The sequence below is a fragment of the Eucalyptus grandis genome, chromosome 10 (genome assembly GCF_016545825.1).
Source record: "Eucalyptus grandis isolate ANBG69807.140 chromosome 10, ASM1654582v1, whole genome shotgun sequence".
NCBI lineage: Eukaryota > Viridiplantae > Streptophyta > Magnoliopsida > Myrtales > Myrtaceae > Eucalyptus > Eucalyptus grandis.
Window position 1 is genome coordinate 9,022,265 of NC_052621.1, and position 21,196 is coordinate 9,043,460.

Here is a 21,196-nt window from a genome sequence, read left to right on the forward strand (position 1 = left end):
CGCGGCCCTACTGGTCGCCCAACCTCGGGCGACCTCAACCGACGCGCCGAGCCAAATCGCTCGCCGGTGCCGACAGCCCGCCGGTCCTGGCGAGGGTTTAGCCGAATTTTCAAAAAAAAAAAAAAAAAAAATAATACCCATCAAAGCCCATTGTGAAAGTTTTTTTACCAAACACACATCCAACTCAAAGTCCATTTGCAAAATTTTTTTACCAAACACAACCGCATTTTCTCCAAGTAACTTTGGGCTTTCAGCATTTGTATTGGACTCAAAGCCCATTGCAAATGCTGAACCAAACGCACAGTATTTGGCAAGTTTTTTTTCACTTGCCTTTGCCAAAGACAAGCCTTCCCAAGGTTAAAAGCCCATAATAGGTTGGGGGTTGCCTTGAGCTTTCTCGGCATGCTGCCTTGAGGGTTAATAAAAATTTTCTTCCAAAATTATCCTTGTTAATTTTTCATTTTTCCGGCTTTATCCTGACGACTGTTCATCATCTTCATCTTGGTCCGGGGAAGTGTAGGTGGTTCGACAAAGGACGGCGAAGGACAAGTGGTTCGGTTAGGGTCCCATGAAGGGTCACCGTGCGGAGGACGCCAGCAACCCAGGTCGCGCTTAGATTTGGTCGCGCAGATCTGGGTCGCGGTGACCAAATCGCGAGCGCCGGCGACCTTCGTGGCGTAGTGAGTCGCATGACGGCGCGATGTCACGGCCTCCATGTGAAGGTCACCGATGCCGCTCAATGGGTCATGGTGACCCCGATCGCTCGATCCGGCCGCCGCAACCCTCACCGCGTTGTATCCTCTACATGGTGACCCTAGTCGAATGCTGCTCTTCGCCGCACCACCTCCTCCTCGTTGGACCGCCTATCCTTCACTGGTAACTGTTAGCTCTTGGTTGGCAGTAACCGGCAAAGCCATTGGCTGACCAACTCTCATTTTTTCTTTTTCTTTTTAATAATAAAAGTCTTTTATAAATTTAATTTACCAAAACACTATTTTACCCAAAATACTTCACAATACTTTCACAAATACAATTTACCAAATACGCTTATCATCTAACCGTAAATGCGTAGAAACAGTGTTTATTCCGAAATAAAGATAATAAAAATCCATCATTTTTTTTACCGCGATAAAAAAAAAAAGTCCAAAGTAAATTCTCCTTTGCCATTCCGTTCCCCGCGAGGAAGAGAAATCATGGCTAAACGGTACGGATTCTGATTTCAACCCTTTTCTCTCTCCAACCTCCATGCGCACAGCTTCACCTCCTGCAGCTTCCTAAGAGCTTCTCCTCCATCGGCGGCGACCATGTCCGGCGACAGGCCGCCGTCGAAGCCCCCTCTCCGCGCAGGAGTGGGAGTCCCTCATCGAGGACTTCCAGCACGGCCGCGACACCTCCGCCTCCTCCTCCGTCGCCGACCTCGCCATCTCCTCCGTCCTCCGCCGCGACCTCCCGCTCCCCCTCAAGCACTCCCTCCTCGTCTTCCTCGAGGAGTCCGCCGACGCCCTCTTCGGCCCCCACCTCCTGGGCCGCCTCGTGGAGGCCCTCCGCTCCGTCGTCCAGTCGCCCCCCGATCCGGCCTTCGCCACGTACGCGCTCAAGGAGCAGATGATGGTGTCCACCACCGCGATCTTCGTCACCGTGGTGGACGGCTTCGAGGAGGAGCGCTGCGCTCGGGACGTCGCGAGCCTGGTCGAATTGCTGCTGGCCATCGTCAATCGGCCGAACCACGGGCCGGACCGGCAGACGCGGGCGATGGCCTGCGAGTGCCTGAGGCAGCTGGAGAGGAATTGGCCTTGCTTGTTGGCCGAGATCGTGGGGCACCTGTGGAGCCTGTGCCAGAGCGAGCGCACGCACGCTTCGCAGAGCTACCACCTGCTCTTCACTCAGGTAATCCGCGACATCGTGACTTGCAAGGTGGATGTGTCGATCTTGAACACTTCGGTCCCTTTGGTCCCGTTCAACTTGCCTCAATGGGTGTTGGGTCCGACGAGGGAGGCTTCGGCTTTGAATTACAAGGAATTGAGGAGGGCCATGGCGTTCTTGCTTGAATGGCCGCAGGTTTTCACCCCTTGTGGAATGATGGAGTTTTTGCATTTGATAATACCCGTGGCGGTTGCTTTGGAGTTGCAGGCTTCGATGTTGAAGGTCCAGTTCTTCAGCATGATTTATTCCTACGATCCTGTGCTCTGCCACATGGTTTTGATGTTGTATTCACGTTTCTTAGATGCTTTTGATGGACAAGAGCGTCAAATTGCTCGACGGCTTGTCTCAGTTTCACGGGAAGCACAAGGTCATCCTGTGTTTCGGATACTTGCCCTTCATTGGTTATTGGGGTTTTTCAGTGGCATGTCGAATCGTGTAGTTGAGAGAAAGAACATGGTTATCGATATGGCCTCGAGCTTCTATCCGACTGTTTTGATCCTCTTGCCGTGAAGGCACTGAAGCTCGACCTTCTTGCCTTGTGCTCATTGTGTCTTGAAAGCCAAAAAATCTGAGCATGTTTCACAAGCGGATTCATTATCTGTGGTGAATCTATTTAAGGATGGTCTTGTCTCTGTGTCTGCTTTTAAATGGATGCCTCCATGGAGCACAGAAACTGCAGTGGCATTTCACACCTTCTATAAGTTCTTAATAGGCTCGCTCGCCCACTCTGAAGATGATTCCATCAAATCAAAAATGCTTATGGACTCCACAATCTTACGTCTTTTGCAGGTATATGATGCTTTAGATTCCCCATCTTCATACCATAACTTCCTTTCCTTGTGTTATGGCCATACTCTGCCTTTTATGTCTGTTTATCGTTTGTCAGTCATATAAGCTGGATTTCACATGACAGGTTTATATTAAAATAAATAAAAAATTCAAGCATTTGCTAGGGAAAACTAAAAGGGAAAAGATAGCCTCAAGCAGATGCCTGTTGCTACTCATTGAGGGAGGTCGATTTTATGAGATGATTTATATCTTGCATATGAGTATATCACTAATTGCCTGAAAAGTTGATATTTCATGAAACTTTCTTTTCTTGGAGATGACAAGGCTTCTACTCGAAAGGAATTTTGAAACCTTATAAGTTGCTGTTTCTAGTTTCAGTAAGGAACTACAACCTTAGAATATACGCTCTACTAAATATTTTTCCTTCTTTAAAAAGGGACAAATAATATGCCGAGTTAACTCTTTCTAGAGTTTTGGTTTTGAGGCTACTAATTCTAGTGTTTTGCATGCGCTTCTAAGTCAGTTACTGGTAGTCAGTGGAATCATTTGGTGGTTGTGAAGTGAAGATGATTTATGAGTTCAACATATATGGATTATGAATAACTATTTGTATTAGCAATCTTACAATACAATGTTTGATTTGGTATTGTCTATCTTCCTTTGATATTTGTTCTTACTCCATCACCTTTGGGCAGCATACCATTGCACGATGGTGTTAAGTGTTCACTCGAGCAAGGTATTTTCACATTGTTTTGATGCTTTCTCATATTATAGGGGATGATCGTGGAGATGACTATGGAATTTCAACAGTTAGTTCCCACTATCGTTTCCTTCATCAACAGATTCTTGGGCTGTAATAAGCATTGTTGGTTGGGAGAGCGACTGCTCCAGACTCTAGATAAGCATTTGCTTCCAAAAGTCAGTGTAGATTATAAACTAGTCGCCTACTTTGCGATATTTGATAAAATTGCTGAAAATGTCGCGATCCCCCCTCGTGGACTTCTAGAAGTTCTTTCCAACTTAGTCGTCTTCCTTGTCAAGAATCATGGTCCTGACACTGGCCTAAGATCTTGGTCACAAGGAATTAAGGTTCTTGGAATATGTAGGACAATGATGATGCATCACCACAGTTCTAGATTGTTCCTCAGACTATCTCGTCTCCTTGCATTTACCTGCCTTTACTTTCCTGATTTGGAGGTTCGCGATAATGCAAGGTATGGGGATAAAAGAAAGATGCATTCTTTTCCTTTTCTGTGCTTCCAGCTCTGTCAGTTTTGTTTATTGTACTGTGCATTATAAAATTGTGAGTGGGATGGGGTACATGTTATTTTCATGTTCTTAGCTTCATCCAATATATTTTGGGCTCATGGTGTTATGGGATTTGTGCAGGATCTATCTAAGAATGTTGGTATGTGTACCTGGTAAGAAGCTCAGAGAACTGCTGAAACTTGGGGAGATGCTACCTACCATGGCTCCATCTGGAGAATCTGACACATTTTTCAATGTGCAGATTCCAAGACTTTCTCATGACCCTAGGAAATCTAGAAATATCTCTGCTTACGTACACCTTGAGCGTGTGGTACCTTTACTTGTAAAGCAATCGTGGTCATTGGCTTTGGCTAATTTGGGATTTGGGAATGCAAATGCTGATTCTGCAAAAGGCATTATAGATAGCGAACCAAAATCTGATGACGCAGTGATTGGTATTGCTTCTGATGAACCAATTTCTTCAGAAAGCTTAAACGTTGAACGACAGCTGGAGCCACTACGAGTTATGGATGCCAAGATTTCGGAAATGTTAGGAAATCTGAGGAGGCATTTCTCAAGTATTCCTGATTTTAGACATATGCCAGGGATTAAGGTCAAAATTTTATGCTCTTTGAGATTTGAATCTGATCCCTTCAGTCGAACTTGGGGATTTAGTCCTCCTTCAGATAATCCTAATGCAGCAGATGCTCTTCCTGCAATATATGCGACCGTGCTCAGATTTTCTTCTTCAGCGCCATATGGGTCTATTCCATTATATCGGATACCATTCCTTCTTGGAGAGCCTCCAAAGAAAAGTGATTCTTCTGTCCATAAAGTTAACTCAGACATTCATGCCATAGAAAATGGTGCCCATGAAGATGATAGCTTTAGAGCTTCAGTTACAATAGAATTAGAACCTCTAGAACCGACTCCTGGGATGGTGGATGTTTTTCTTGAAACAAATTCAGGAAATGGTCATATCATTCGGGGACAGCTGCATGGCATCTCTGTGGGCATAGAAGACATGTTTCTCAAAGCTATTATCCCATCAGACATCCCCGGCAGCTCAGTTCCTCTTTATTACTCTGACCTGTTCACATCCCTCTGGGAGGCATGTGATGGCACTTCCAGCTTTGGAAGGGAGACCTTTCCTCTGAAAGGAGGTAAAGGCGTTGCTGCAATCAGTGGAACCCGATCAGTCAAGCTACTGGAGGTTTCTGCATCCTCTGTGATCCAATCCACCGAACGGTACCTCGCTCCTTTTGTTGTGAAAGTAACGGGTGAACCCTTTCAGATATTGTGAAGGACGGTGGAGTTATGAAAGATATCATCTGGAAGGATTCTGTTCCGGATATCTCCGATGATGCTACCCTTGCAGGTGCCAATTTTGAGGGTCCACTTCAACTCAAGTACACTGATGCGGAGGATGACATGGAAACCTATGCCAACTATACCAGCAGAAACATGGGTTGCATCCATATTCTCATATTTCTTCCACCAAGGTACCACCTTCTTTGCAAATGGAAGTATCCGATGCTTCAACTTTGGTTAGAATAAGAACTGATCATTGGCCATGCCTAGCTTACATTGATGATTATTTGGAAGCTCTCTATTTGGCGTAGAAGGAGAAGCTTTGTTCTAATGGCAAGTTGGTCTAGATTCTTGACAACTCCACTTTGTGCCACTGTAAGATAATATGCCTGTTGTTGTAAATTCTCTCTCCCAATTTTTTCATTCCTTTATCTAAAAGAAAGGAGGGCAATATTGGTCACCCTGAATAATCCATCCCATAAATACTACAACAAGGTTGAGATCCTTGAGTTGTGATTCTTTTGATGGATTCAACTTGAAGTCCAATTGGTTCCCTCAATGCTTCTGGCCATTATAGGGAAAAGACTACCTCAAGGTTGATCTTGCTTAATTCTTTGCGAAGCCGTTATATCCCCTGTCCCAGGACTTCTGTTCTTTTGCTTTCTGGTGTCGGTAATTCCGAAATGATATGCCTGATGATCTGTCAGTGTCCAATTGTAACTCTGATTGATTGTCGCATATTGTCACGGCTATGTCTATATCCTTCCATCTTCTTCCCGTTTGGTATCATGCTCGCTATTATTGATAAGTCGGGTATTGCTTCAAATCTGGTTTAGTTTCTAGTCAATGGATTCGAATTTGAAGTCCAAAATGATCTTTGTTTTCGGTTCCTCTCAATCCTTCTGGCCATGATAGGGGAAAGACTACTTCGAGGTGGATCTTGCTTAATTATTCATGAAGCCCTTGTATCCCCTGTCTCAGGACTTCGGTTCTTTCGTTGTCTGGTGACAACATTCAGAAACGATATGCTTGATGATACGCGAGCATGTATAATTGTATTTACGATTAATTATTGCATATTGTCATGGCTGGGTCGATGTACTACCATCCTATTGATTAGTTGGGTGTCAGCTTCAAATTTGGTCTAGTTTCTAGTCAATGTATCTTATGGATCAGTATTATTCAGATTATACATTACGCTTTCTGGAAAGAAAGGATATCTTGTGTGGCTTTGAGAAAGCTACTCGGGGGAGATAAAACCATGGAAGCCAAATTCAGTAAGTCAGATTACCAAAGTGGACCGCATGAGGTCGAGTTTGAGTTGAGAGCCGATTCTTTTGGCCGCTGCATCGCGCCTCTTGACCTTGTAATTACTGTGGTCGTGATGACAGTGCAGACGAAGCGGTTATGGGCGACGGGATTTTCGTGTAATGCCAAACTAGAGACGAGAACATTGCACAGGTCTTTGGTATTAGAAGGATAGTAAATGCTGGATCACCATATTATTTTCTCGTAAAACACCCGCTCTATTTGATGCATTGCTGCCGCGAATCAAACTTTCTAGCGACTCGACCCGCACTAGCCAAATTTATCTTCAAAGATGTTCAATGTTTCCCTTCGTCGACGAAATCATACGAGTATCTCTGTCGGACTTATAGCTGATTCGCTGATAGTTATTTCTAGTGCAATTCGAATACTTCCACGGCCGGTTCACTTGGGCATGCGCATAGCGCGGGCTTTATGTGAGACGAATTGGTACGCACGATCTATCCAAGGAGGGTTCTTCTTAATATTTTCGTAAATCGATGGTTTTAATAAATAAAATGGACGATATATTAGCAATGTATCTTATAATTACTCGTAAGTTTTAGGAAAAAAGACATAAATGAGTCATGAATTTTGGTTCAATCTACAATATGATTTTTGAACTTTTCATTTATTTGACATAATTTTTGAACTTTAGCTTATTATACAATATAATTTATTGAACTTTTAATTTGTTTAATGCAACATTTAAATTTTTAGTACAAACTTAATTTGGTCCTTAAATTATATATAGTCTTTATTCTCAAGTCAATCAAAGAATTATATTAAACATTAAACATTAGGCTAATAACGATCGCATTAAGTATTAGGTTAAATTTTAAAAATTATATTAAATAAATTAAAAATTCAGAGATAACATCGCAAAAGCGAGAAAGAAGGAAAGAAAAAAAGAAAAGAAAGAGGAGGAAGAAGATTAGAGAGATAGAGAGGGATTGAGCAGAGAAGAAGGACGAGGGTAGAAGCGCGTCCGCTGCGCCGACCCACGTGTACAAATGTCCAAACCCAAGAGCCAAAAAGCAAACGGAACCCGGATCATCACTCGTATAAAAATCCCCATTCCCCACCATCTCCTTTTCTCTCTCCTCTGAATTAAACGGGAGGAGAGAGTGGCCTCTGACATGTACCCGGAAGTACTCCCTCTCCTTTTCTCTCTCTCGTTTTGCGGCCCGCGTTCGACCCGTCATCGCAAAAGCTAACGCGCTCCAACGCACCGCCTCCACCTCCACCTTTTCTGGCCAAATTCAATTCAACTCAATTGAATTCAATTCAAACCGTCTGTCCCGCACGAGCTTCACGTTCCCCACCACATCCACGCACTCCTCTTTCTCTCCACATCTCTCTCTCTCTCTCTCCGCATATGGATTCGGACTTCCTCAGCACCCGCCTCAAGCTCTCCAGAATCCGCTCCTGATCGCACCATCTTTCCTCCGTCCCTCCGTCCTCCGTCCGCGCGGTTCGGATTCGGGTGGGCCGCCCCCGACGGAGCCCGCCGGTGATATTCATGTCCCTGGCCAATGCCGCCCTTCCCGCCCTCCTCCGCCGCCGCCGCCGCTGCTAAATGATTCTGCAGCCGCCGTCCTCCGCGAGCTTCCGGTTCTGCCCCTGCGGCGGTGAGGCCGCCGCCCTCCTCCTCTGCTCCCCCGCCCTCGCTCCTCTCTCCGGCGGAGGAAGAAGCGCTCCCCGCCCGGCTCGTTGAGCCGGCGGCGGTGGAGCTTCAGGGCCTGCGTGATCCCCTCCGACGGCGCCGGCGCGAGCCGCGGCTTCACGGAAATCGCCGGCTCCGCCAGGCGGGGGCAAAAGAACCTCGTGGTCAAGAGGTTGACCAATGAGCTGCGCGGCGGTGAGGAGCTGCCCGGAGAGGCGGCGCCGATCCAGTTGGGATCGAATTTCACCAGCTTCCGGGAGGACCCCATCGTGGATAAGCTCAGGACGCAGCTCGGGGTGATACACCCGATACCCTCGCCCCCGGTTAATAGGAACATAGTGGGGTTGTTTGTGTTCTTTTCTTCGTCGGCGTCGCGTTCGATAAGCTGTGGACGTGGAGGAAAAGGAATAAAGCCGGGGGCGATGAGATCAGGCAGGGGGCGTGTGGCAGGTGCCCACGAGCTTTTCCTTGTTCCTGGAGAAGGATTTGCAGAGGAAAGAATCTGTGGAGTGGGTGAACATGGTGTTGGGGAAGCTTTGGAAGGTTTATAGAGGTGGGATTGAGAATTGGTTAATCGGGCTGCTTCAACCCGTCATTGATAACTTGAAGAAGCCTGATTATGTTGAGAGGGTTGAGATTAAGCAGTTCTCGCTTGGGGATGAGCCATTGTCGGTCAGGAATGTGGAGCGTAGGACTTCACGCCGTGTTAATGACTTGCAGTAAGTGTTCTGAGACTCAATACCATTTTGAAGTAATGAACATCTATTGTCATGTGTATATTGTTTTAGTTAATCGTGCCTTTAGCTTGATAGAGAAGTTACGTCTTCTTTTCATATCCTTTCGACAGTCATGATTATAATCTCTTACATAAACTAGATATGTCAGAGCACTTTATATTTATGTTATATGTATGTTCTCTAACAAACACCTTTTCGATCGTGTATCTGAACTATTGCAGCCATATATGTGCTGTTACCAATATATGAACATCCTGCTTTTTCCATAAGTTGCATCCAATTTCATGCCCTTCATTTGTCTAGAATCATCTTATTTGAAATATTTGTTCCTTGATTTTCAGTCTTCTCATTGGTAATAGTCAAATTTAAGTTCGTTTAAATACTGTTCTCTACTGGCCTTGCCAAGGCATGAAGAGTTTTTTGCTATTGGACAGAACTTTCTTGGTTCAGAAATGATGTTGGTGGAGACTCTCATCTTAATGTGTTTTGAATGCTGGCAATTAATTTGACAACTGGTGTTTTCGTGCTGTGATACAAGTCTCTAGCTGCATAAGTTTAATTATCTGTGGAACATTGCCAACTTTGACATCTTAAATGAAAAGAAACAGTGCAATAGGTTTATACGTTATTAGAACCATGATATGAAACATCGAAAGCTTGAGTTCAGTTTTTTCAGCCTTGTTGGACTCTTAAAATGGAGAAAAAAATATTCCAGTCAATTGTCGTACTGTACGTGCCAGACTGCTGATAAAGAGAACATTTAGAAGCCTGTTGCTTGTAAATATCTCAAAAGCAATTAGCTAGTCAACGAAGGGTTGGTTAACTAATATACTGATAGATTTGCAAGATCATTAATAGACGTACAGTCATGATACGGGACGGTGATAGCTGAATGCTACGTTCATCTAACTTATGTTTTGCCCTTAGAATTCTGAGGTTGTTTCAAGGACATGTTAGTGCCATTAATATCTGAGTGGTTGTTTCTTATTCTTCTTTCTTATTAAAAAAGAGCACAGCATCCAATATTCAATTAGCAAATGTTGACAATTTATATCTCTATATTATAAAGATAGAGTATCGAAATAGAGGAGTTGTCAATGTATTACAGGAGCCTTTAGGTCTACAGGAAGGTCAAGTATCACGGAGAGGCCACTTGACTGAGACAATGATGATTTCATGACTTATCCTTATTTTTCTTTCTGCTAACTTAAATGCAAACCGTGATCGTTTCAGAGGAATTTTGAGGTGTTGAAGTATAGTAGTGGAAGCAATCTTGGCTTTTTTTCATGGGCATCACTTACCTGCCACATGTAGAATATAGTGGAAGTCAGTTGTACAACATTAAGTTGTGGATATCACTGAGTTACTGTTTGAGACATCGGAGATCTAGAGTTTGGTTTATCTTCACATGCATCGCTGTTTCATTAGACAGAAGGGTGATGCTTATTGCATCAATTGTCTATGAAGGATGGAATGCTAAATAATCTCCAGCATAAGCTTTACATGCCCCTACCACGTATTGGTTGTCCTTACATCCTCTAAAGTTTGTGGTACTTTGTCATTTCCGGTTGTTTCGAAACCTAATCAATGAGAGCTCTTTGCTACGTTATATTAGCTTCACCAGATCCCATTTTGTGAGCTTGAACCTTCTTAAAGATATGTTTAGTTCTTAACATGATTGCTGATATAGCTGATGTAATTGAGGACAAGTTCTGTCAGCTGATTTGATTTTGAAAGATGAGAATCTTAACTTTAATTGGCTACTAGTTTCCAATTAGATTAGTCACTAACTGGTTTAGAATTTATTCCTAAAATGAAAATAAAGGAATTCTGGTGAGTATTGTCTGGTGCCATGGAATTACCTGTTATTGGCAAATCGATCCGCATATATTTGCTTTGACTTTTAGATTTGAGCATGGATTTCCTTTCTTCTCAGTATTATTTAATATCTAATCGAAGTGATTTTGTGTTACCATTATTTGTCATGCAGGTACCAAATAGGCCTTCGCTATACTGGTGGTGCCCGCATGCTTTTAAAGCTCTCGCTGAAATTCGGTATCATCCCAATCGTTGTGCCAGTTGGCGTTCGGGACTTTGATATTGATGGGGAACTGGGTTGTTGCGATTGATACCGACAGAACCTTGGGTGGGAGCTGTTCAATGGGCTTTTTGTTTCACTTCCAAAGATCAAGTTTGAACTTTCACCATTCCGCTTGTTCAATCTGATGGGTATGTTGCAACTTTTAATGCCTTTCGGTGTTGTCTGTTCATCACATGTAGGGTTACATATTGCATTTATGAGCATATTCCTGAATGTGTTGATGTTGAACAAAACCCAAGGCTGATCGGTTCATGAATTCCATTGAAAACAAAAAGGTCAAGATATATTAGAATTTACATATTTGTGAATTTTTATCTCATTGCTGGTGATGAGAATTTGACTTCCTATTTCATGCGTAGTCTATCACTGTCCCACTTGGGGCTGGTGTTTTTGTTTTTTGGCCCACTAGCTGGTGCTTGGATTTGGAATTCTGTGCATGTATATGTTGAGACTGATCTTGGGACCATGCTAACCCATAAAAGGGTACATCAGCCCCTGTCTAAGACACTCACCAAACACATGCTCACATTCCAATTATCATCAATGAATTCATAGTAAAAAGACTTACACTTGGGGAGATGAGCTTCCAAAAGCTAGATGTGTTATGGTTATTTGTCACATTAGTTAAATTTCTTCCATATTCGTTGCCTTTTCTGTTGTTTGGCACATCGTGGAAAACCTAACATTGTATAAACCTGCTGCCAATTCTTCTGTTGTATTGCCCATGAGCTACACTGAGTAAATGTTACTGACTTACAACAATGACCCAGATCATAGTTCACAATAATAATAACAATTAGTTATGATAGCAGGAATTTCAATTAACCTTATAGTGTGAAAAAGTTGCCATGAGTATTCTGGAATAATTGGTTTGCGCATTGAATTGCACATGGACACTTAACTGGCCTGTGAGATGCTACACAATGGTGATTGGAAAACCTTTTGTAGTTCCAATTCACAGCCGTCAGGCTGCGAGGAAGCACATTTTGGTCTTAAAGACATCTTCTTCCTTTTAGCTCGAGACTGTCTCAAGATAGGACACATTCCCAAGGCAAAGAAATCAGTCGAATCTACTTTGTTTTGTGTAAAATGAAACAAATATTTAATTCCTGTATTTGATTATTCTTCAGTGAGAGACTTTTTAAATATAACCTACACACATTCAGATTCCCTCTCCTTCAAAGTGGTTCCTTCACAATTTGCTGCTGCTAATAATCAGTTTTGTTTTTGAGCTAGACATCCGGTGCACAATAGGATAACAGTTCAAAAGAAGCCACATAAAGCTACTTTTGTTAATAATTTCTGGATTCCCTACTATTATTTTTTTCTAATCTGGCTTGCAACTCCATGGTGCTCTTTTTTGAAGCATTTATTTATTTATCAAGGGACAAGTCTTGATTTACTGATGTTCTTTTCTTTCCAATTCTTGTGCCGCTGGCATTTGATGACAGCTAGGAGTTATATAACATGCTGAGCTGACATGTCCTTTGATATTGGTTTATATTACAAAGACTTCCTTTGATCTCCTGGGAATTCAGACAAAATTAGCTGTAGTAATAGATTGTTTCCTGTTATTCTCTTGTTACCATCATATTCCAAAGACGTAATGAAAACTTCATAATTTGAGTACTTGAATCTCATGGACATTGTTCAGACATGGTAATGGCATATGAAATCTGAGTAGCTCAGACATGGTTTGTCAAACTTAGTCTGCTGTGATGATGTTAAATTTGCATTTTACAAAGATTTTCTGCTTTATTCTTACATAATGACAAGTTTGCAGGCTTACAGACACTAATTTATGTTCTTTTTGCCTTTTCTTTTCTGCATGGGTGGTGCAAAAACCAGCAATTCCTGTTCTTTCCATGTAAGTTGAATCTTGACTTTAACCGCCACATTCTATTGTATAATCTGTGAAGGGATTGATTTTCTTTTTATTTATTATTCAACTGAGCATTTTCCTTTTGGCTGAACCTTTGTCAACTGGGTTGAGAGTCAAGGTGGATGTCACATGTCTGTAGCATAATTATATGATATTGAACAATTGATTTTCTTTCCATTTAAGTCAAGGTTGATTTTCTTTTTATTTATTATTCAACTGGGCATTTTTCCTTTTGGGCGAACGTTTATCAACTGGGTTGAGAGTCAAGGTGATGTCACATGTCCGTAGCATGATTATATGGTATCAAACGAGTTGAAATAGGATTCTTAAGAACTTGGGAGTTTTCCTTCGTATTACCTGATGAAGGTTCGTCGAGCATGTGTAATGTTGGACACTGAAAATTGGCATCTTCACCTTTTTCATGTTATTGAATTTCATAGCAACCAATGACTGCATGAAATGCATGTCAATCTGCCAGTTTAGGACTTGCTAGCATGAAGATTTGTCATAAGGTTGATATTCCACCGAAGTATTGTGGTGTTTAGAGAGACGAGTAATGGTCATAAAGCTAAGTCAAGACTTATGTAAAGTTCCTGACTCATGATACTCCTCCATCTTGATTAGGAGCAGGAGTAACCCATAGTATTATGTTTATGCTGGCTTTGATTCGATCTACTTCTTTGTTTTGGTTCCCATTGTGTGTACTTGAAGATATGTTGAGCTTTGGACTAATAACATCTGCGTGCACTTGTTCTAGGTTTTTAACGAAGCTTCTCACTGAGGATTTGCCTAAGCTATTTGTAAGACCAAAGAAGATTGTTTTAGATTTTCAGAAAGTAAAAGCAGTTGGTCCGGTCACGAATGATTTCAGACCTGGAGAGATGAATGAAGGAAACAGGGATTATGTTGGAGAGTTATCCGTGACTCTGGTTGATGCTCGGAAACTTAGTTATCTCTATGGTAATTACTTCCTGGTACTTGTAATTAGTAATGGCTATAACTGCTCGTCATGGGCAGTAAAGAATTTTCTAATTGCAATTGTGCATTAAACTCACTCTGTTAGTATGTTATACAAGATTAAACCTCTTCATTGTCATCTGAGCCATTCTTTACTGCGCTAGAAATGTCACTGTTCTCCTTCTGGTGGCAGGCAAAACTGATCCATATGTTATCCTAAGCTTGGGGGATCAAATAATTAGAAGCAAAAAGAACAGCCAGACCACTGTCATTGGGCCTCCTGGAAAGCCAATCTGGAATCAGGTAAAGCTGTATGTGCTGGTTTGCTAGTTTTGCATGATACTCATACGTGTATGGTATGTCTCATTATAATCACTTCATTTGGCAGGATTTTCACATGCTCGTTACAAATCCTAGAAAGCAAAAGCTGCATATTCAAGTGAGGGACGCTCTTGGATTTGCAAATCTTACTATTGGCACGGCCGAGTATAATAACCATAAAAGCAGTATCACTATGATAATTTTGCAGATTTTGTGGAAATTATTGATGGTACTGTGCAATAAAAAGTGATTATTATGATGCAGTTTGGTCTCTTCTGTCCTCATGTTGTTTGCATCTGAGAGAAAAATAAAAAAATTCCCAGGGGTCCTACTTAACTTGGTCTGCCTTCTTTCAAATACATACTCTTTAGCTTAGTTTTTCTTGGGTTCATTCCCTCCTTGTAACGATCACAAGCTTCACATTAGCTGTTGGCTACATCTATGGCTTAGACATATATCCCATAGTGCCTTTGCTTTTCGTAATAACTGGTTAACAAATTGCTGCATTATTATTGCGCTTTCTTCCTAAGTCATGCAGAATTGATTTGCTTTTAAATTGTTGAAGTGTCATATCGCTTATCAATAAGGTTTCGATGAGTCTTATATTCATGTAGTCTCCCCCTTCCCCCATCAGCTTAAGTTCTTAGGTTGGACTTTCTAGTGTAAACTAGAACCTTGGTGCACGTGTGTGGGGTTTATAGGCTTTGTATACATGTGCATGCGTGCATGTGTCTAAGTATCTTGCTTCGCTATCTATGGGATTTCAATAGATTTTATGTTCACGTAGTCTCCTCCACTTATTAACTCACACTCAGTTTGAATGGAGTGGTTAAAAAAGAGGATTTTGAGTAATCAAGTTATGATATTATTTGGATGCTAGCGAGATAAAGAATACATTATGACAAATATCATTTTATCTACTTATAAATAGATGTAAAAGAAGGGTATAAGTGAGAAAGGAGAATAAACTTATTTGTTAATACACAAGTCTCTCCAAATCCCTCTGAAACCCTCCATTATCTGGACAGATTCGCAGGGATTTAAATTACCAGACTAATCCTCCTAGTCTTTCCTAACCATCCCAACCCTTCCCCTCCATCCAAACACATTGTGTGGATTTCCTGAACATGTCCTCTCGACTCAGAATATGACTATGGATCATCATTCTGGCTTGACATCTATTTGTAGTATTAAGTTCTTGGCTATAAACAATGAGAAAAAATTGGAACAGAAACAGCTGACTTGTGTTGACTTGCTAATTAACAGCATATGGACTTCATTCCCATATAGCTATATTTTGACCAAATCTGGATAGAAATGTAGAAACTGCGATCCTAGTAAGCTGGAAAGTCCCAAATTTGCTCAAGTGATGGCCACAAAAGTCAAGATTAGTCAGTGATTCAGATCCTGGCCTTTGTCTATTTTAGCTCAAACTTCAGAATAGATTTGGATGTGGAATGCTCTGTGAATCTTATCAAGGATAATGATATGTTAGTCTCTAAGGATAATCCAGAAATTTAGTTTATCTCTTTTTTTCTTTTTCTTTTTTTTCTCAAGAATGCTCTTAGGTCACATTTTTGAGCTCTCCATAGAGTCAAGAGACAGGAAGCGAAAAATGTCTTTTCTGATATGAAGTTCAAGTTGCTTTAAAAATGGTTCCTGAACTTAACTCTATATAGATTCTAAATGACTGAAAATTGGGCTGGGTATATATCTACCCTTTCTTCTTCTGAACCTCAGCATTTATCAGAATGCTAGACACTCGAGATCTTAAAGTTAAGCATATAATACAGGTAATCATGCTTGATTATTGCTCTGTCGTCCACAATGCAACCTCATATTTGGCTTTGCCTAATGTCATTAAGAATTCAAATTCCATTCGGTGTTTTTTGAGATTAAAATTTTGTATGTGATGTGAAAATGCTACCACCAAGCTTCAATTGTGTAAAATCTTCTGATGGAACAACCAAGTTAGACCTTTTCTCATCTACCAGATAGTTATTTTCTTGTCAATAGAATTCTGTAGCTTAAGTTGAATCATATGATGGCAAATTAGCGACTTGCTAATAAGATCAAGTAGTCTGTTTCACATACTTAGTCTTTCCTCGACTGTATTACATTTTCATCCAGAAGATCTTTCTGAATTTAGACTACATTTGTAGGTTGACTTGGGCTCTCTCCAAGATACTGTACCCACAGATAGAGTTGTGGTCTTGCAAGGAGGTTGGGGAGTGTTTAGAAGGGGATCCTCAGGGGAGCTACTGCTTCGACTTACATATAAAGGTTATGTTGAAGATGAAGAAGACGACAGAGCCTTGTTAGAATCTATGGAGATAGATGTCTCAGATGATGAGTCTGATTTTGATGAGTCAAATAGTACTTATGGACAGGGGTAACAACTTCAAGTGGAACAGATAAGGAATCATTCATGGATGTGTTAGCAGCACTAATCGTGAGTGAAGAATTTCAAGGAATTGTGGCATCTGAAACTGCAAACAGTAGATTTTCAGACCAAGCCTCAAAGACAGGATCGAGGGTACCATCAGGAGTTGTTAATGCTGAATCCTCCTCACCTTCTGATGCTGGCAGTGCTTCTGGAGGATCTGGAGGTATTTGCTTTTTGATATTGTACTCAAGTGGAGCCTTTTACTTGCATTGGCTAATCAATGATTTTCCCCAAATCTTCTACTGCAGGATCAGTTTTATTGTGGCTTGCAGTTGTAACGAGTATATCAGTGTTAATTGCTCTAAACGTGGGTGGTTCTGGTTTCTTTAATCTTTGATTGTGCAGCTACACCAATAAGGTAATACTTTCTAGTTCATTTTGATTTGGTAATTTTACTTTAAGTAACCTACCAACCACTTTGCCGTGCTATATCCTTTACTGCAATATCATGGTAGGTGAGATGTATGTTCCTTAAACAAGAAGGATGATTCTGTGGTAGCTTTAATGTTCTTACTCGCCATTCTTTTATAGGACAGTTAGGTCTGTTGTTTAGATTCAAAACCCGTGTAATATGGGTTTCGGACTAGATGTTTTCATGGACATGCATACCCTTACTAGCATTGTATCCACAGTTGATCATCCAAAGGACATGCATTTCATGTTTGTTGAATAAAATGGTTCCTATTCTTGTTAAACAAGAGGCTTAGAAACTAATTTTTTTTTTTTTTGATAGGATGGTCGACGGTCCACTTGTTTTTACGTCCCAGTGATGGAGTTGGCTACGTACATTCTTTCTCATGGCATCTTCTACTCTCACATTATATAAATTCATGGCTGTTAGCAGAGGAATATTCTGATGGCGGGCGGAAAATTTTGTCTCCGACTTTGTGTGACTTAAAGATTCACCTGTGTTCTTTGTTCATATGACAAGGTGACGGTCTTTTTTCCGAAACTCAATTACTAGCGAATTAGTAGCTAAGAAAGATCATAATCTGCATTATTGGCGGAGTCGCTGTTTGCACATTCTTAGGAAGATTTATTGTGTTTCCTTCATGAGATGAGAAGGTTGTAACACTTGAGATTGTAGGCCAGGCAACTGTATGATAAAGAAATACCAGTATTTGAAGAATCTAAAGTTTCATTAAATTTCGCATCTTCTTAGCTTTCTCTCGAGTTTTGAGAAATCTATTACATTAGATTCTATATGCAATAAGCCTAAATTTGAACCTTTAGCAATGACAAGTCCTGGTTCTCACATGGGTATTTCATGTATGATCGTTTGATTCAATTTAGTAAATGTGCTAAATTCATCGAGTAACTTCTTTTCGAGTTTTGAGTGTCTCAGTGCTGTCTCCGCTCCCTTCATTTTCCTTGTAATGGCCCCTCAATATTATACAAAGCATAAGTGAGAACGACATGCAAAATTGCGATCAATAGTAATTATGTAAATGGAATCATTTAATCACGAATATTTTCATTTGCTTATTGTTCAGGTTGCAGAAGCTTGAACAAACGAAATAAGATTACTTCACAATAATCTTCACTATTTAGATTACCTTGTTGACAGTTTTGCTATATCAACATATAAACAAAAGACACGAATAATTAATGGGATTTTAGAGGAAAAAGTTCAAGGTAGAAAATTCCTCCTCGAATCTGCTTTTCGATGCCCCAGAAATGAACATCACTATTTTCAAGAAAAATTTAACTTTTTCATGTTCTTAAAGTGGGGAGTGGGCCTGGGGAAAGGGAGAGGACGCGCACGACACTTTCTTTACTTTTCGGTATCCTTGCTGTTTTCAACTTTCTTTTTTCTCGTGTGTAAAATATGAATAACGTGTTTCACGGTTTGGAATTTGAGTATATGTTTATTTGAAAAGAAAAAGCATTCTGCGAATTAATTATCGGATTTTCACTTATGTGATTTGCCGAAAATAATTAGCCAATAAGAAAAAATCAGTTACAGTCAAAGATGATATGCATACTTAAAATTAAGAAAAATGAATTCGTTATATGAAAGGAAAAATTTCATGGATTGCATTTTTTTGTTTATCAAAGTTTCCTCTGGAACAAAAAGTCCCTCGCGAAATCCAAATATCCATGTTGGGAGAGAGAAAATTATGGGAAAAGCAAAGGCCCTTTTACGGGGTGGAGGAGGAGATCGAAAATCATATGTGTTTTGATAATATAATTGAGTGCTGAGAATTGAAAATTCAGCGCTTAATGAGATTAAAGCTGTTCGATAATCTTCAATAAATCTATTAAGTAAAAAATCACTTAGGCCTATTTAGTAACACTAAAAACAACCGATTCCAGCTTTTTATTCTAGAACCAAAAAAAAAAAATAGAAATTCATTTAATAAATTTTTGTTACCGGAAACAAAGGGAACAAAAATTTGTTTTTTTGTTCTCGAGAATACATTCGGAACAATCAATAATAAAAGGTGCTTTTCGTTCCCAAGAACGATTCCTAAAATCAAATTTAATTTTTTCTTTTTCCATTTCTTAGGCCGTAAGAGGTCTCCACGATGCCAAGCCATGACGAGGCTCGTTGGCCTAAGCCTCATCGTGGCTGGGTGAGGCTCGGCTCGCCAATCAACCTAAGGTTGGCCACGCTAGGCCATCAGTGAGGCTCGGCCTTGCACAAATCTAGCAAGGGTGAGCCTCGTGGATGACCAGGCGAGCCTCCAACGAGCTCGGGCCAAACCCGTCCAATCATACAATCACTAGCCACAAAGAATGAGGAAGAAAGATGAGAAAAATATAATAAAAGTATTAAAAATTAAAAGAACAAAAAAATTAAGAATCCTACTAAACACATTTCTCTCCGGAAAGTTAAATTTCTATGAGCTTATCAAATACTTTTAAAACTCAAAAATTATTCCCAAGAATAAATAAATAAATTATTTTCTAGTAAAAATTCTTTCCGAGAACATAATGATTACGAAACGTGCCTACTATGATAAGTCAAGGAAGAGTTACTTCACTTGTTTAATACGAAGATAATTTGTGGCAATTAGAATCTTATTAAATATATTGCTGTAACCAACTAACATCCTTTTTTCTTATGTCTAGTGAGATATTATATGACATTCAAACATCTATTTCAAATTATCAACAGGCAGATTTTTTATTCTATTTTCAACCAATAAAATTATCAACATTGGAAATTGAGTTCTTATATTTTTGTTTTTACCAACATGCCCTTTGTGCAAGCATAGTCTAAAACTATTACACCGGTCACGTAATAAGATAATGATGAAACCCGCTTCAAATCTCGTTACAAAAACATAAATTTTATAACATAGGGTTCTCAAATTCTAGTTGTTTTTATCCATCATATCATTTATAAAATGAGGTCGCCCAACATCTCTAGAGAAGATAAGCCAAGTCATTCTTGACAAAGTGAAACCATTCGCGATCAGCGTAATCAATCAGGCCTCCAAGAAATTTTTGACGTAGCCATTTGAGCCACAGGTTACATGTTCAGATCCAGCCAATTGTGTGTAAATCAGTCTTCATCGGATCCCGTGCATTGATCAGGTCTACACAGATCAAACGTCCTCGATTTAACAAACATATCGAGAGAAAAGGAAGAGGAATTCCCCAATAATAATAAAAATTACCCTTAATAAGTGTGTTAGGAGTTAGGACACAGTTTTTTTAACAATTTCTTTTAATTATAAACTAACCTCGAGGATACGTAGAGAGACAGCCCTTTCAGTGGAAGGACGTGATTCTTTGGGTCCTTTCTCACGTCTCCTCAATGTCAACACGGGAAATGGTGCAGTCTGTAGTTCCATGATGGCTGCGTTTAGGAAAGCTTCTGGGAAAAGTCTTTAATGTCTCCAGCTTTGCACCTCAAATGGTCAAAATTCCACCTAATCGACAGGTGCCGAAAGGTCTACCCCTTTGTCTTGCTTCACGTGGGGATAGTCGATTACCATCTTTGCCTAGGCATCGATGCCGCCATCACCGCGGAATATATTTCGCGCTCGTCCTGCCGTCTCTCGATTTGAAAGAACGAGAATTGAATGAGTACTCGACAAGGGAGGGAGCGGCGAGAGCATGTGGGCGACGCCCGATTACGGCTCCTCGACATGATCAAGAAATCATTCGCGCATGAAACGGGCGGTGAATGGAACTTTAGGACCGACATGGATTGAGGACTATAAACCCTATCAATCTGTTTTAGTGAAAATCACTAAACCCACCTTACCTTTATAAGGTGTCATCACTATTAAGTTGAGATCATTGTCTAAAAAGTCCTAAACCGCTTGTGCGATGGCCAATTCGATATTAACCTTTTTTATGTAGTCAATTTAATTGGACCTCTTTTGATGTCATTGGCTGAAAATCTTTAAAATTGATTATTTTTGCAATTTTCAACAAATTATCTGAATTTTTTCTTTTTTTACCATTTCCTTACACAGGTCGTCAATCCTCGATCATGGTATAGAAACAAAAGAAAGAAAAAAAGTTTCCAAAAAGTTTTAATAAATGCAAAAGT

General features: G+C 40.5%; 2 protein-coding genes across 2 annotated transcripts; both read left to right on the forward strand.

Annotated features, from left to right (window-relative positions):
* Window positions 1–739: 739 nt before the first annotated feature.
* Window positions 740–5,775, forward strand: LOC104421582. Its single transcript, XM_039302789.1, is given in 8 exon segments — window positions 740–749; window positions 1,280–2,410; window positions 2,413–2,472; window positions 2,510–2,712; window positions 3,487–3,926; window positions 4,102–5,243; window positions 5,246–5,473; window positions 5,476–5,775. Coding segments are annotated over 8 exon segments (3,321 nt in total). The 3' UTR covers window positions 5,583–5,775.
* A 757-nt stretch (window positions 5,776–6,532) lies between these two features.
* Window positions 6,533–17,849, forward strand: LOC104421583 (extended synaptotagmin-3). The gene is given in 15 exon segments (XM_039302790.1): window positions 6,533–6,732; window positions 8,316–8,596; window positions 8,599–8,682; window positions 8,685–8,961; window positions 10,970–11,091; window positions 11,094–11,146; window positions 11,148–11,208; window positions 12,929–12,947; window positions 13,720–13,922; window positions 14,113–14,222; window positions 14,308–14,405; window positions 16,390–16,655; window positions 16,658–16,849; window positions 16,935–17,044; window positions 17,420–17,849. Coding segments are annotated over 14 exon segments (2,055 nt in total). The 3' UTR covers window positions 17,024–17,044; window positions 17,420–17,849.
* The last annotated feature ends 3,347 nt before the right edge of the window (window positions 17,850–21,196 follow it).